Source organism: Procambarus clarkii, chromosome 1, assembly GCF_040958095.1.
Source record: "Procambarus clarkii isolate CNS0578487 chromosome 1, FALCON_Pclarkii_2.0, whole genome shotgun sequence".
NCBI classification, from domain to species: Eukaryota; Metazoa; Arthropoda; class Malacostraca; order Decapoda; family Cambaridae; genus Procambarus; species Procambarus clarkii.
This window is the reverse complement of record NC_091150.1, coordinates 17189620-17207494: the sequence shown is the minus strand read 5'-3', so window position 1 is coordinate 17207494 and position 17875 is coordinate 17189620. Positions and strand designations below refer to the sequence as shown.

At 46.7% G+C, this 17875-nt stretch overlaps 1 protein-coding gene across 1 annotated transcript in view; it reads right to left on the bottom strand.

Moving 5' to 3' along the window:
- The window catches only part of LOC138360686 (calpain-C-like), a 151947-nt gene that overhangs the window by 53393 nt on the left and 80679 nt on the right, over window positions 1-17875 (bottom strand). The window contains exons 9-10 of the mRNA XM_069320333.1: window positions 6406-6524; window positions 5298-5470 (exon numbers count right to left, since the gene is read on the bottom strand). Of these exons, the coding sequence (XP_069176434.1) occupies window positions 5298-5470; window positions 6406-6524 (292 nt within the window). The remainder of the gene's footprint in view (window positions 1-5297; window positions 5471-6405; window positions 6525-17875) is intronic.

The window sequence follows — 17875 nt, the reverse complement described above, 5'->3', positions numbered from 1 at the left end:
GGGACCCAGACTTTGGGGTGTTGGTCGTTTCGGTCTTGGTTCCGTCTGCGCCCCCTCGTTCTTACCCTGCTGTGGTTCATTTGGTTTCCCCCCCTTTCCCCTGCTTCCGGCTCCTAAGCATCTGAGGGCGTCGGGGTTGGGGCAGGGTTTAGAGGTTTCTGAGACTTGGGCAGTTTTGGGGGTTGCCCCTTCAAGAGTGGCTGTGGAGGCATTCGAGTCGGTTCCTCCAACCATAGCTCCGGGGTCTGACCAGTGGGCCCTTCCTCTTCCTGCTATTCCAGTTGCCCCTGCTTTTTCTTGTGAGGCCAGGGCTTTGGAGGACGACTCGGCCTCAGGGCCTGACGTGGAGGTTCCCGGGGTTGGGGAGGAGATGACATGGGGGCCTTGGGCCCTGTTGGACCTTGCCTGGGTTTTCCGACCCTCCGAGCAAGGCTTGTTGTTACAAGGAGGGGGTTTTTCATTTCCCCCATCAGCGTATGATTTGGATTTGGGTTCAGCTCCTCCTCAGGTTCGGTTCCGTCTCTCTGCAGGTCTTTCGGTTCTGTCCTTCCGGAGGTTTTCGGCTTCCCGCGTCTCTCCGGCCGAGGTACGGGCAGCCATTGCGGCTTACCTCCTGCGCGACCTGGATTATGCCTCTATAATGGATCCGTCTTCCTTCATTTTTGGGTCTTCATCTCCATACTGGGTTCATTATGAGGTTCCAGAGTAGTCCTGGCTAGCGGACAGCCCTATGTTTTCGCTGGATGCTTGGGACACCTTTTGTCGTACCCGCATGCTTGAGTGGCATGAGGCGTTTTCTGTGGTCCAGGTTTACCTGGCGGGGGGTGGGGCGACTTTGCACACCTTAACGAGTGCCTTTTCGCTCCGGCTCTTCTGCAGAATGTTGGCGTGGTTCAGCTTCATGTGCAGGTACCATCCTTGTCGGCAGCGCTTGTGGCTGAGGACTTGCATGTACGGAGCTTCAGTCCTGCGTTTCTTTTCCCACCTTGAGCCATCTTCAGATTGGCTTACAGAGGATGTAGAGACGCTTGGGGCCATTCCTGGGTCTAGCGCCTTGGCCTCGGCTGTTCGTGTGTCATCTGCACTTTTGAAGCTGTTTGCTCCGATCCTGCAGGATGCGCTGTTGCAGTTTTTCCCTGCGCGCCTCACTTGTTGGCAGTTGGTGCTCGCTTCCTCCTTGGAATCCGCTTGAGCCCTGGCTCTTAGACTGTCTTCGCCCTTTTGTCCTTTGTTGCGTGCTGCTTCTGTGGTGAAATGGCCTCTTCCAGCTGCCGCCCAATGTCTGACCTGTTGGTTCTCCGGGGATCCAGGGTGGGTTACTCCTGGACGGGTCATGGCAGGGCCCACGGTTCCGCCCGTCGAAGTGGGCCACAGGTGCCAGTTTCGGGGCAGGGGCAGCCTTTGTTCCTGGCTGCGCCTGGTTGGCGCGGTGCTCGCTCTGTGTGCAAGTCGGGTTTTTGTAAAGGGCATTAGCTCTTTTGTGGTTTACCTCATTGATGGGGCGATGGGGGTGAAGGCTTGCTCTGTTCGCTCACACCTCGTCCCACGATTCATGGGCTTTTCTGGTCATTTCTCGCGGAATTCGATGGCGTTGGGTGGCTCCTCCTCCTTTGGGGGGTTCGGGGCTGGCAGGGCAAGCCTCTTTTGCGCTGTCGGGTCGTCTTGGAGTGGGTGCGCTTCAGATTGGTCAAAACAATGACGTCCCTCTGGTGGGTTTCCCGCCTGTTTCCATTTCCAAAACGAGACTATGCGGACCTGCGGTTCATTCTGGACTTGCCCCATCTGAACCCCTGGGTTTTTTGCCCCTCCTTTCGGATGACCACTCTGTCCCAGGTTTGGTTTCTGTTGGAGACGGGTGCTTGGATGGTATCCCTGGACCTTAAGGACGCGTATTGGCACGTCCCGATTCATCTGTAGTTCAGGGACTGGCTCAGTTTTGTTGTGGGGCGTCAGAGTTACCGCTCTCATTGTCTCCCTTTCGGGTTGAACCTGGCACCTCGCGTGTTCACACGCCTTACCCGGGTCATGGTGGCCCGTCTGCATTCATTAGGTGTTCGGGTGTTAGCTTACCTCGACGACTGGCTGGTTTGGGCTCCAAGTCGGTCCACATGACTGCTTGCCAGGGATTTGGTGCTCTTCCAGCTCACCGGGTTCGGGTTCCTGGGTGAACTGGAGTAAGTCCCATCTGGTTCCCTCCCAGGTTCGGTCCTGGCTGGGTCTTGTGTGGGACTCTCGGGCTGCTTCCTTGTCTCTTCCTCTGGAGTCTCTCCTTCGGTTGCGGTTCTGCATGCGCTTGTTTCTGGGGGGCTTCCTGGTCACCCGGCAGTTGCTTGAGGGTTTGTGCGGGAGCCTGAACTTTGCTATGATGGTCTACCCGTCGGGTCAGGTTTGGCTTCATTGGCTGTTCTGGTTCCTTCGGGGACATCCCTTCCACCTCTCTTGCGATTGCTGGGTTCGACTCCCGGGGGGCCTTACGTTGGCTGCTGAGTCGCCGGCTTCCTCTTTGGGTTTTACGGGGTTCGGTGCCTTGGTGCCTACCCTAACCCTCGGTCGATGTATTCACAGATGCGTCGTCTCTCGGCTGGGGCTTTGTGACCAGTGCTCACTAGGCCGGCCAGGGGCGGTGGGGTCTGTCCTTCTGTTGGGCCTACAGCATAGTGCAGGAGTTCGCGGCGGCGTGGTTTGTGCCTTGGAGTGTTCGGGTCGCCCGCGGATCGACGATCCAGCTCCATTCGGGCTGCTCCCGATGGTTTATTGCCTGAATCGAGGAGGTTCGATGCAGTCCTTGGCCCTTTGTGGTCGGTCGTTTCGGGTGACTCGTCTGCTAAGTTCTCTGGGTTTGGCTCTCCTCGCGTTTCATGTCCGGGGGATGTCCAATGTCCTGGCGGACGACCTGTCCCAGTTAATTCATTCCCCTGTCCATGGAATGGATGGTCGATGCCGACTCATTCAGTTGGCTCTGCCAGACGTTCAGGCACCCGGAAGGGTATCTCTTCACGTCAGAGTGGTCGAGGCATCTTCCGGTATATGTGGTGCCCTTCCCTGACCGCGAGGCAGTCGGGATTAACACCTTTCATCAGGACTGGTCTAGGTGGGGGTTCCTGTAACTCTTCCCCGCAGTTTAGCTGTTGCTCCAGGTCCTAGCTCGCTTGGAGACTTACCATGGGCGAGTTGTCCTCTTGGCCCCATGGTGGCCAGCCCAGCCATGGTTTCAGGCGCTGCTTGCCCGGTGTCCAAACCCCGAGGTTTTTCCGCAACTCCGCCTCTTTTGGAAGATCAGCCCGGTCCGTTACGAGACTATTTCGCACTTCTCCTCGAGTCTTCGCCTTTGTTTTTTTTTACTCGGGTTTATCACCATTTGAATGGTGATCAGGAGGCTTCATTGATGGTGTCCCACCTGCGGGCTTCGTCTCTGCAGCTGTATGAAGTTTCCTGGCGGTCCTTCTGTTTCTTTTGGACTCTTCGTCGTTGTACTTCGCTTTCGGTCGGGTGGTGGTGTTCTTTCTCTCGTGGTTGATGCAGGGCCGTCATCTTATGTGGTCGTGTGCCGTATCGAGCAGCGCTGGCGGAGCCTCTTCAGCTTGCTGTCGGTATAGATGTTACTTCTGCGCCATTTCATAAGCTGTCTCGGGCGTTGTTTCATCTCCAGCCTGCTCATGCGCTGCCTGAGCTGTCCTAGTCTTTGGACAGAGTGCTCTCCTATCTCTCTTCTCCTCGGTTTGTTGTGGCCCCTTTGATTCAGAATTGTTTTTCGAAGACTCTTTTCCTGTTGGCATTGGCCTCTGGGGGTTAGGTCGGGAAACTACATGCTTTCCTCAGGCGCAGGGGTTTCTGCTCTTTCGGCCATGGATATAGGTTTGTCCGTCTGCAGCTGTCTCCTCCTTTTCTGGCGAAGAATGAGACTGCTGCTTTCCGGAGGGTCCTTTTTTCATTACATTCAATGCTGATTTTTTGTGTGCTCGATGGATGACATCGTGTAAGTTGACGCGATGCCATCCGACTCGCCATAATGCCTCCAATTTAACATGCCAATTTCTAACTCTAGGCACAATGTTGCTATTATTTTCAGCATCTTGGTCAGTAAATCCTGAATATGAATCATTTTATACAAGGTTTATTTTCTAAATGAGCACGAAGTCGTTTCATGATGCAGAGCTGCTCCAAAGAATGTTCGTGTGCTGTGGAAGTCTGCTTCACACTATGAACATCATAAGCATTGTCTTCACTGATATATGAACATTGTACATAATCTTTACTATGGTCAGGAGTGTTAAGAGTTATTTTGAGCAGTTTTAAGGCTGTATTTTTGCTTATTCCAACAGTGGTCTGTTTTCTTTCACCAACTTTCTGGGTGCCTTCCCTGGTGGTGGCAGATATGAATAAATTCATAGACATTTTATCTTAAGTGCTATTGCTCCCTGTATCTCTTTAATAGAGGGGGGTCCAAGTTATGGCTCGTAGTTCCTGGTAGGCTGAAAACTCCATAACTGATGAACCCTAGTAGTATGGCTAGTATAACAGTAGTATATCAGCATAGTAGCTTCAGAGAGCCATTGGGGCTCACCCAGAAATTGGTGTTTCATTATATGAAACACTTTTTTTTTTGAGGACTTATGTTTCAACTGTGTTCCTTCTCTCGATGGTTTGCTTGCAGATAAAAATTCCATTGTGAGATGGCTTGAATCAGGGGAGCTTGTTTTCATGTCAGGCGGTTCTACTTGTGGTAGTTATATGTAATAGCTAAACAGGTTGACCACAATTTTTATTGAAAAGCTTTTCAATTTAATGGAATATGCTTTCTGGCAATTATTTTGAAATCGAATAGGAAGTTTCAAGAGTTTTCTTCCCCCACTACTGGTTCAGCAGGGGTAGTGAAATTGTACTGGCTTTGTTGGTATTATGTGCATAATACCATTAGAAGCAATGTGTGTGTGTTAGCAGAAATTGTCATACCAGTCCAGGTGGCGAGGAAGTGTTGGCAAGAGAGCAGGACTCTTGCCTAAGAAAGCACCGAGAAAGATTAATTCAGAAAAAAACTTCAAACAAGAGGCTTGTGTGTTAAATTTGCAGAATGAAAAACATTATCTTCATTATTGAAGAAAACATTAACTTACCATTAGGTAGACAAGCTTCAAGGAGCTCGTGCAGCTCAAATTGAAGAAAACATTAACTTACCATTAGGTAGACAAGCTTCAAGGAGCTCGTGCAGCTCAAATTGAAGAAAACATTAACTTACCATTAGGTAGACAAGCTTCAAGGAGCTCGTGCAGCTCAAATTGAAGAAAACATTAACTTACCATTAGGTAGACAAGCTTCAAGGAGCTCGTGCAGCTCAAATGCATTGACAGTACGATGTTCATCAGCTACCTGAAGAAAAACAGCCTCGTACTGCTGGAGGCTCTTGCCATCCACCGACCCACGAGCCTTGAGAAGAGCAGGCTTCACCAATGACGGTGATGTGTCCACCATTCTGACGAGAATAACAATATTGTGCTGAGAAGGATTCCTTCACTATTTTAGGTTGAATATGATGTATTATATGAATAATCAATGTGTTTCAACTGTGATCTCATTTTCATCCTTACCTGGTAATTAGGCATTAGTTAAGATTTCATTTTATTAGATTATATTACAAACTATTCTACATACACATTCATGTACTCATTCAGTAATGGCATGAGGCTATAATAATTCCAAGGGTGTATTATAGAATAAGATAATTGAAGATTCTGCCAACTGGATATGTTGACTTTCATTCCTTCCAGGAAATTTGGTTTAAATTATTGAATCCACTATAGTGTATTATAATTAAACAAACAATTTACAACAATTATATTAGAGAAAACTACATACAGTATTAAACTTTTTTTCCAATGGTGATATAGAATAAAAACAGCAGTCTTAATATCAACCTGAAGATGCTACCCATGGTCATGCACAAGAAGCCTGTTAAGCTTATTGTAGTCCCTGAGGTCAAGCAATGACCTTTGCTAGGTATCCCCCCCCCCCCCGGGCCAAAAAAAAAAAGTTACTTAACTCCCAGATACCTATTTACGGCTAGGTAAACGAAAGCATCTGGACCCGAATTTGAATTCAGGGCAGGGTTATCTTGAGATGATTTCGGGGCTTTTTAGTGTCCCCGCGGCCCGGTCCTTGACCAGGCCTCCACCCCCAGGAAGCAGCCCGTGACAGCTGACTAACTCCCAGGTACCTATTTACTGCTAGGTAACAGGGGCATTCAGGGTGAAAGAAACTTTGCCCAGGGTGAGCCATTCGGGCACATTTCCTCACAACAGATGCCTCTGTTTGCCTAGCAGTAAATGGGCGTCCATACATTTGATTTGCAGATATTGATCGTCCACTTATTTCTAGTAATGGTTAAAAATGAGCACTTTCATCACTCACTTTAGTTTAAGCGGTTTTGAGGAAAAGACTCTGAGCGTGAAGGATGACTCCTGACCTGGCTCAAAGGTAGTGGGTAGCAAGATGTATCCTCCCTGCTCCAACTGTACTCTTTCACTAACCTGTATACATAAAACCTCATTAGCACACCATCGTCATCGTAACATGCAAAGAAAACACAGATGATACATAATGAAATCAATAGCATGATATAGTTATGAGACATTCTAATAGAGCAGGCTGACTGAATCAAGCTCATATCTTGGGTCACCAAAGACACAAGCCCATCATGGTCTGGTGGTTATTGCGTACATCGGAGATGACCCAGGATGCGTGTTCAACTCCACTGCCCTGCTCCACAAATTATCCAAAAACACAGTTCACCTCATACATAAAAGTAACAATTAAACTTTTTCTAAGCCTACATAATCATAACTATACAGTCAAACAGGGTCCCGGTAGTACAGCCGGGTCCGTTCTCAACTCGCAAATTGAGAATTGCGAGTTGAGAATTTAGAATTGACCTGGGCGGAATAGAAATGGTTAGGCACATTTCCTATCACCTAATGCCCATGTACACCTAGCAATCAATAGGTACCCAGGTACCCAAATGAACAAATCATTGTGGGGCTGCATCCTGGGGACGGTCAGTAATTCGATCCCTAGGAGGGGAGAGGGAATCCCTGATAAAAGTCTAACATATACTGTATGTATATATATTTCATTCGCCTGAGCACTTGGAGACTCCAACTGCCGACCCCACTAGTGAGAGGTCAAAGCTCAATCCAACATACTATGAGACAGCCTTAATAAGAAAAGATTCCAAAGGTTCCAACTGCTGCCCAACCGAGATTTTATACTTTCCCTAGCTGCTACTGCGGGCCGCTCCAAGCAACAGCCTAGTGGACCAAACTCTCACAAGTCAAGCCTGGCCTCGGGCCGGGCTTGGGGAGTAAAAGAACTCCCAGAACCCCATCAACCAGGTATACATACATACATACAGTATATGTTAGACTTATATCGAGGACCCCTCCTCAAGGTCGAATTACTGACCCTCCATAGGATGCAACCCCACAACAAGCCGACTGACTCCTGAGTGGGTAAAGTATTTGAGAGAGTGATTAGGAGGCAGGTCACCAATTTCATGGAGACCAATGACCTTCACAACCCAGGCCAACATGGATTTCGAGCGGGAAGATCGTGCCTCTCACAGCTACTTGAGCACTACGACAAAGTCACTGAGGCATTAGAAGAAAAACAGAATGCTGATGTGATATACACGGACTTCGCAAAGGCTTTCGATAAATGTGACCATGGCGTGATAGCACACAAAATGAAGTCAATGGGAATAACCGGTAAAGTAGGACGCTGGATACTCAGTTTTCTGTCAAACAGGACTCAGCTAGTAACGGTCAACCATATAAAATCTAGTCCAAGTGCAGTGAAAAGCTCTGTACCTCAGGGTACAGTCCTTGCACCGCTGCTTTTCCTTATTCTCATATCAGATATAGACAAAAATACAAGTCACAGCTTCGTATCATCCTTTGCAGATGACACAAAAATCAGTATGAAAATTACCTCGGCTGAGGACATTGAAAAACTTCAAGATGATATTAATAAAGTTTTCGACTGGGCATCAGAAAATAACATGATGTTTAACAGTGATAAATTCCAGGTACTCAGGTACCGTTAAAATGAGGACCTTAAACATAATACAGAGTACAAAACACAATCAAATGTACCCATAGTAGGAAAACAGCATGTAAAGGATTTGGGAATAATAATGTCTGACGACCTAACGTTTAAGGAGCATAACCAAGCAAATATTGCGACAGCCAGAAAAATGATAGGATGGATTACGAGAACTTTCAAATCCAGGGATCCCATCACAATGGTTGTACTCTTCTAGTCACTTGTGTAGTCCCGTCTTGAGTACTGCTCAGTACTCACTTCCCCCTTCAGAGCAGGAGACATTGCCGAAATAGAGGGAATACAGAGAACATATACGGCACGCATAGACGCAATAAAGCACCTAAACTATTGGGATCGTCCCAAAGCCCTCCAAATGTACTCACTAGAAAGAAGACGAGAGAGATATCAAATAATATACACCTGGAAGATACTGGAGGGCCAAGTACCAAATCTACACAGTAAAATAACAACGTACTGGAGTGAACGATATGGAAGAAAATGTAGAATAGAACCAGTGAAGAGCAGAGGTGCCATAGGCACAATCAGAGAACACTGTATAAACATCAGAGGTCCGCGGTTGTTCAACGTCCTCCCAGCAAGCATAAGAAATATTGCCGGAACAACCGTGGACATTTTCAAGAGGAAACTAGATTTATTCCTCCAAGGAGTGCCGGACCAACCGGGCTGTGGTGGGTATGTGGGCCTGCGGGCCGCTCCAAGCAACAGCCTGGTGGACCAAACTCTCACAAATCAAGCCTGGCCTCGGGCCGGGCTTGCGGAGTAGAAGAACTCCCAGAACCCCATCAACCAGGTATCAATCAGGTATCAACCTATTTACTGCTAGGTGAACAGTCGCATTAGGTGATAGGCAATGTGTCCAACATTTCTATCCTAGCCAGAATTCAGACCTGGGATTCCTGACTGAGTCAAGAACGAGTTACACTATACTACCAAGACTCTCAAATTATAGCGAAGCCAGACACCGAGTTTGGTTCCTTGCCTGTTATTAGAACAACAGAATACTACCCTATATAAAGCAAAGTAAAGGAAGTATGTTACTGGAACTTATGCGCAAAGAATGCATTAACAATAAACCTCAGACAAGGTGTAGATCCTGAATTTTGTTCTTATTTACCGGAATTTACCTGAGGGGCCGCTAATACTAGTGGCCTCGACGAGGACAGGAAGTCGGTGGCTTGTCAAAGGTCCCCCCAAGAGCTCAGATGATCTTTTTTAGCTGTATTTTAAAACCCAGCAGAGTTTAGGCGTTTAAAGCTTCGGCGGGCAGATGGTTCCACGGGTTTACAACTCTATGGATGAAAAAGCATCTCCTGTTTTCTGTCCTACATTGTGGCTTGTTGAGCTTGAATCCGTTGCTCCTTGTTCGTGTTTCATCTGGCCTTTTGAAAAAACTGTCCGGATTGACATCCTCCAAATTGTTTTGTATTTTGAAGGTTTCTATAAGATCCGCCCTGTCATGCCTGGTCTGCAGTGTTGTTAGCCCAGAGGGCCCTCAACCATTCCTGATATGAGAGATGACTTAAATCTGGAATGGTTTTTGTTGCCCGGTGTTGCACCTTCTCCAGGGCAGCTATGTCTTTCTGAAAATGAGGTCTCCATGCCTGGATGCAATAATTCAGGTGGGGGCACACCAGGCTTATACAATTGAATGATGTGATGGTGTTCCCCCCCTTATATTTCCCCCACGCCAGCTGTAAGAGTCATATCTACTTTACCCGAACGTTCTCAACCTTCCAGAGAACAATTTGACGTATGTGGGAGCATGAGGTGTTCTCGTGTTGTCGAGAAATTGGCCAAAGAAGAGTGTTTTGGCCAGTGGCTTAGGTCCTTTAGGACGCCAAGATGGCGCCGGCCCCTAAGTTTTCCCGCCAAGACGTTATGACGTCAGTGGCACCAGAATGGTCAAGAACAGTGACGTGGCACAGGGAGCCAATGAGAAACGCCCCTGGCAAGTATGACGTCATGAGTGCAAGGGGGTCCAGACGGCGTCCAGTGGCGCCAAGGAGTTAGACACGACACGTCGAGGAGGTCGGACGTGCGATCGGGGGTCCTGTCAGTCTGACAGTTTCACCCATCTCCGGTGGATTTACGCATCACCTGTGGTCTGCAAGCACCCTGTGAGGTCTTCCTAAACTCCATGTGTCGGACAGAAGAAGGAATGGACGGGAAACGAGTGCTCCAGTGACAGGTGCTTTGCACGAAGTGAAGTCTGAGCAGTGACGTCCAGGATGACTGTACAGTTTCACCAGTTGGGTGATGACGTAGTGGCTGGGCCAATCCACCGTGAGGAAGAAGAAGAACGAACTAGCTGGGAATACGAACGACTGCAGCCGTGAGTGAGGACTGCAGACGTAGCTGTGAGGAGGAGGCGATGGCCAGGAGACCGACTCCAACCCTTCAAGAGGTTGTGGAGGAGCACGGAGCCTGCAGAGAGAAGAGTACGGAGAAGACGCGTTTTTGGGTGTTGGTTGAGTTCCTGGGAAGAGCATCAGTGTGTGGGGGGGGGTGTTCCCTACAACGAGTCGAGAGCCGGGGCCAGGAGCTTCAATTCAACTCTCAACAGAGGACGAGTCCACATCGTTGATGGTGGAAGTAGGTAATTCAGTTTTCCCTCCCATTTCCCTTTAGTTAGCTATTAGCCAGAGTATCTTCTATGTCGAGAGCAGGGCTCACCAATGTCTACATTTCTAGTGAGTCACAGTTGTGAGATGCTATAGAGCTCTCATGATATATATATATATATATATATATATATATATATATATATATATATATATGTCGTACCTAGTAGCCAGAATGCACTTCTCAGCCTACTATGCAAGGCCCGATTTGCCTAATAAGCCAAGTTTTCCTGAATAAATATATTTTCTCTAATTTTTTTCTTATGAAATGATAAAGCTACCCATTTCATTATGTATGAGGTCAATTTTTTTTTATTCGAGTTAAAATTAACGTAGATATATGACCGAACCTAACCAACCCTACCTAACCTATCTTTATAGGTTAGGTTAGGTTAGGTAGCCTAAAACGTTAGGTTAGGTTAGGTTAGGTAGGTTAGGTAGTCGAAAAACAATTAATTCATAAAAAGTTGGCTTATTAGGCAAATCGGGCCTTGCATAGTAGGCTGAGAAGTGCGTTCTGGCTACTAGGTACGACATATATATATATATATATATATATATATATATATATATATATATATATATATATATATATATATATATATATATATACCTATATATATATATATATATATATATATATATACCTATATATATATATATATACATGTATATATATATACCTATATATATATATATATATACATGTATATATATATATATATATATATATATATATATATATATATATATATATATATATATATATATATATATACATGTATGTATATATATATATATATATATATATATATATATATATATATATATATATATATATATATATATATATACATGTATATATATGGTGTGTAACTGCACCTGTGGTTTAATGAAGAGATTACTGTGACGAGGACATTTATATTTATGTGTGCCTGGAGTGTCATTTATATTATAGGTTAGTGCCTAAGGATATATATATATAAATGTACAATTAATGGTGTAAGGCTGTGTGCCTAGTGTTATATATTGGAGTTATTGAATAGTGTATTCATGTGAATGGTGATTTATTGTGTTAATGGCAGTGTAGTAAGATACTGTGATCATGAAGGGATAATAGGTGCCTCATGCCAAAATACTGTGAGTTCAGTGAATATTGTGAGAAGTGAGCAGTGTCAATACCGTGAGCAGAGAGAGAGTGGGCGTGGCATCTCGCGAGTTGCCAAACGTTCGATAACACTGTATTTGGAGCGTGGGAACCGCACGATGGCCGAGAGTGTTGCCATCCCGGAGATTCCAGAATTGTGAAGAGGCGAAGAGGAGGCTGCGTTTGTTCCTTTACATTGTTGTTGATCCAGAGTCATGATTCTTTGATCTTTTAAGTAAACTACAAAACCATCTTCGTGTTTGTGTTATCCCTCTATTACTTTGTTGCTATTGAGACTATATAAGAGAGAGAGAGAGTGATTTAAACAAATACTTACCTGATACCAAATTGATTAGTGTTCTATTGGGCCACTACTATATTACTATTCCACTGAGGTGTTACTGGACATGGTAAACACCAGTTGGCGACCTTTAGTGAGCGGTAGAGCCCTCTGTCGGGGCGGGCACATGATCAAGAGAAGTGATCGTGTTCTCACTCGTCTTTGGCTACGAGGCCAGCCGGAGATAGTCTGGGAGACTCTCCTGGTGAACAGTGGCACCGTGAGGATTGAGTGAAGACCCGTGGGGCTACGGTAAGTCACGTTCATCACTAATAATACTTGGTGGTGACTGGCCAGAGAGGGAGAAACCCCGACCTTGGCGACCTTGCCAGGATATAAGTCCAAGAAACCCCGACATTGGCGACCTTGCCAGGATTTAAGTCCGAGAAACCCCGACAATGAATAGTTTCTTTTCCTTAAAGGTAAAGGTACATTTACATTTACCCCAGGTCAAATATCATCCAATTTCAAGTGTCTCTGTGAATGATTCCAATTCTCCCACCCTATCCATTAAAATTGGTGTCTCACAGGGCAGTATACTTGGCCCTCTCCTGCCCTAGTAATGCTTTATTATTACACACAGAAATTACAATAGCATGATGCATCAAATGAACAAATCCACAAGGGCCATGACGAGGGTTCGAACGTACGTCCGAGAGGATCCCAGACGCTGCATTAATCGGCTGAGCTACGACATGGTTAAAAGAATTGCAACAGGGCAATCATCCTGATTTACCACGGTTCCTGCAGTCTCTCCGAGACACAAACCAGGGTTTTACGCAATTCCCCCATGCACCCAAGCTATGTCAATAGGCTGTTCTACCTGGTTGATACCTGGTTGATGGGGTTCTGGGAGTTCTTCTACTCCCCCAAGCCCGGCCTGAGGCCAGGCTTGACTTGTGAGAGTTTGGTCCACTAGGCTGTTGCTTGGAGCGGCCCGCAGGGCCACATACCCACCACAGCTCGGTTGGTCCGGCACTCCCTGGAGGAATAAATCCAGTTTTCTCTTGAAAATGTCCACGGTTGTTCCGGCAATATTTCTTATGCTTGCTGGGAGGGTGTTGAACAACCGCGGACCTCTGATGTTTATACAGTGTTCTCTGATTGTGTCTATGGCACCTCTGCTCTTCACTGGTTCTATGCTGCATTTTCTCCCATATCGTTCACTTCAGTACTAGTACAGTACTGTGTAGATTTGGTACTTGGCCCTCCAGTATCTTCCAGGTGTATATTATTTGATATCTCTCTCGTCTTGTTTCTAGTGAGTACGTTTGGAGGGCTTTGAGACGATCCCAATAATTTAGGTGCTTTATCTCGTCTATGCGTGCCGTATATGTTCTCTGTATTCCCTCTATTTCAGCAATCTCTCCTGCTCTGAAGGGGGAAGTGAGTACTGAGCAGTACTCAAGACGGGACAACACAAGTGACTTGAAGAGTACAACCATTGTGATGGGATCCCTGGATTTGAATTTTACCTCTTCTCCTTTACTTCATTACTTTGAAGTAGGTAATGGATATGGAACTATTACACTTTGGCATCAGTGTGAAAGGAGTTCTTAGGTCTACCGGGGACCACGAGCCAAAACCTGGCCCACCTCAGAGAGGCACGAGGAGCAATGGCCCATAGAAATGCACATGTGATTTGGAGCATTCTGTATCTGCCATCAACCAGGTCAGGCACCCAGAATGGTAAGCACCCATAAACAACCCTCTATTCTGGTTGAAACTAATACTAAAAGTCAAACAAGTGGACAGAATTCCCTAAAGAAAAACAAGCAAACAAACATGACATCACCCCATTGCCATGCCGCTTTCTGTGCAGCTCCCCCCCCCTCCCCGGGAGGGAGAAGGGGAGCCCCAGACCCTTCGCACAGGCTACCCACACCTTCAGTTCGAAGGCTGGATGTCAAAACACAAAAAAAACGCTGACCCGAGGGATGCTGAGGAGCCTCCGGATCTCACCCAAAGAATGGTGTTTCATTACATTCAATGCTGGTTTTCTGAGGCGAGTCCCTTTAGCTCCCCCGAGCTATCTACCAAAAGACAAGGACAAAGAGAGGGATAAACTCAGGAGACAGAAACCACGTGCCCTAAACCCAAAAGCAAGACAACTGCCAACACCAAATGACCCCGTGGACGACCTGGGAGACCCGAACTCCCTGGATGAAGGGAATCCGAGTCAACCGAAAGTGCGTCCACGGCCACAGAGGCCGTGGTATGCAGGGAATGGCCAAGAGCCACAACCGGACACAAGAAGATGCACCCCCAGCCAAACCAACCAAGCATCAACAACCCCAGGAACCACTCCGGAAAACAGCCATTCCAATCTCACCAGAAAAGAAAGAGACAGTTGCAAACGAACAAACCTATAAATAATAAATAAATAAATAAATGTTTATTTAGGTAAGGTACATACATAAAGAGATTTTACAAAGTTTGTTGGATTAATAGATAGAGCTAGTACATACAATGCCTAAAGCCACTATTACGCAAAGCGTTTCGGGCAGAACGCTCTATTTCGGGCTCTATCACCAGAGCCCTAAGGACCCATCAGCATAAAAGGCGGAGCCCTGAGAAAACCTGTGGATTCGAGACACCGCTGGAACACTGAGCAAGTAGCGCCTGAAACCAAGGCTGGGCCAGCCGCCAAGGAGCCAAGAGAACTACTCTCTGCTGGGAAGTTTCCAAGTGAGCCAGGAACTGGAGTAGCAGCGGAACCGGGGGGAAGGTACAGGTAATCTACCTCAACCCGTCCTGCCGAAAAGCATCAACCCCAAAGGCCTCGCAGTCAAGGAAGGGAGCCACATATACTGGGAGATGCCTTGACCACGCCGACGTGAAGAGGTCCATCTCCGGGAGCCCGTACGTCTAGCAGAGCCAACTGAATGAGTCGGCGTCGACCATCTATTCTGAGGACAGGGGAATGAACTACGACAGGCCATCTGCCACGAAGTTGGACACCTTCCCCCCCCCCCCCCCATCACCCGAAAACGTGAACGGTCAGGAGAGTCAAATTTCGAGAACTCAGCAGACAAGTTGCCAACATGGCCAACATGGATTTCGAGCGGGAAGATCATACCTCTCACAGTTACTTGATCACTACGACAAAGTCACTGAGGCATTAGAAGAAAAACAGAATGCTGATGTGATATACTCGGACTTCGCAAAGGCTTTCGTTAAATGTGACCATGGCGTGATAGCACACAAAATGAAGTCAATGGGAATAACTGGTAAAGTAGGACGCTGGATACTCAGTTTTCTGTTAAACAGGACTCAGCAAGTAGCAGTCAACCATATAAAATCTAGTCCAAGCGCAGTTAAAAGCTCTGTACCGCAGGGAACAGTCCTTGCACTGCTGCTTTTCCTTATCCTCATATCAGATATAGACAAAAATACAAGTCACAGCTTCGTATCATCCTTTTCAGATGACACAAAAATCAGTATGAAAATTACCTCGGCTGAAGACATTGAAAAACTTCAAGCTGATAATAATAAAGTTTTCGACTGGGCATCAGAAAATAACATGATGTTTAACAGTGATAAATTCCAGGTACTCAGGTACGGTAAAAATGAGGACCTTAAACATAATACAGAGTACAAAACACAATCGAATCTGCCCATTGTAGGAAAACAGCATGTCAAGGATTTGGGAATAATGATGTCTGATGACCTAATGTTTAGGGATCATAACCAAGCAAATATTGCATCAGCCAGAAAAATGATCGGATGGATTACGAGAACTTTCAAATCCAGGGATCCCATCACAATGGTTGTACTCTTCAAGTCACTTGTGTTGTCCCATCTTGAGTACTTCTCAGTACTCACTTCCCCCTTCAGAGCAGGAGAGATTGCTGAAATAGAGGGAATACAGGAAACATATATGGCACGAATAGAGGCGATAAAGCACCTAAATTATTGGGATCGTCTCAAAGCCCTTCAAATGTATTCACTAGAAAGGAGACAAGAGAGATATCAAATAATATACACCTGGAAGATACTGGAGGGCCAAGTACCAACTCTACGCAGTTAAATAACAACTTACTGGAGTGAACGATATGGAAGAAAGTGCAGAATAGAACTAGTGAAGAGCAGAGGTGCCATAGGCACAATCAGAGAACACTGTATAAACATCAGAGGTCCGCGGTTGTTCAACGTCCTACCAGCGAGCATAAGAAATATTGCCGGAACAACCGTGGACATCTACAAGAGCAAACTAGATTGTTTCCTGCAAGGAGTATCGGACCAACCGGGTAGTGGTGGGAATGTGGGCCTGCGGGCCGCTGCAAGCAACAGCCTGGTAGACCAAACTCTCACAAGTCTGAGCCTGGCCTCGGGCCGGGCTTGGGAGTAGAAGATCTCCCAGAACCCCATCAACCAGGTATCAACCAGGTAAGTTACCTGAAGCGGCCAGCCCCAAAGAGCAAAGGACCACGTCGAACCGCCCTCGGGTCAGGCAATAAACCACCGGGGAGCAGTCCGAAATGGTAGGAATCAACTTAGCGGGATGCAGCAACGTAAATCTAGCATGTAATACCTCAGCCGCCTGCACTCATAGAAAGTCATCAGTGGACTAGGTGAATTGAGTCACAAACAAGCAACAATTCTCGCAGGACTCTGAATCCATGGTGTCAGCGACCCAACATGACGGAGGCAAAAACAGTGAGAGTCACCCTGAGACAAGGGGACAGAGCAACCGTCAAATTTACACAAGGTGAGAGGGGACCCAGGGGTCGCATCCATCAGACCCCTTGCTCCACCGCAAGATTTCCCAGGGGGCCCTTAGGCTGGTATCACTAAGGATAAGCCCCAGGCAGGATACTGCAAACAGGCACCCAAGTCTACCAATCAAAACTGCTAAAAGCTGAACCCCTGGGACGTAGCCTAAGCCTAGCAGGGGGGTACCACCCAGAAATAAAAGATATATAAAACCGAAGTCAGAGACGGGGCAACGAACCAAACGGCAACCCCCCCCCCCCACTAGGCAGGAAAACAGAAACAAAAGAAAACCCTACAAGAGGACAACGTACCCAGGCAGAACAGAGTTGGTTGCTATAATAGGTGATAACTAGCTGTGCAGTACCCCGTGCCCCTACCAGTGCAAACTATCCCTCACCCTAAGTTAAACAAGGGAGGAGGAATCCCCCCAGCACACTCAGGGCAGTCAATTACCGAGCAGCAAAAGACCGACAGAGGTAGACCCCAAAGAGACTTGTGGAAGATAATCCCAAGCCACCAAGGGCAGTACATACAGGGCACTTAGGGAAGGAAACCCTAAGCGAATGCAGCCCGAGTACCTGTAATTACCTAAGTGTAGTTACAGGATGAGAGCTACGCTCGTGGTGTCCCGTCTCCCCAGCACTCTGTCATATAATGCTTTGAAATTACTGACGGTTTTGGCCTCCACCACCTTCTCACTTAACTTGTTTCAACCGTCTACCACTCTGTTTACAAAAGTGAATTTTCGTATATTTCTCAGCCAGCTTTGTTTCGTTAGTTTAAATCTATGACCTCTTGTTCTTGAAGTTCCGGGTCTCAGGAATTCTTCCCTATCAATTTTATCGATTCCTGTTAATATTTTGAACGTAGTGATCATATCGCCTCTTTTTCTTCTATCTTCTAGTTTTTGCATATTTAATGGCTCTAACCTCTCCT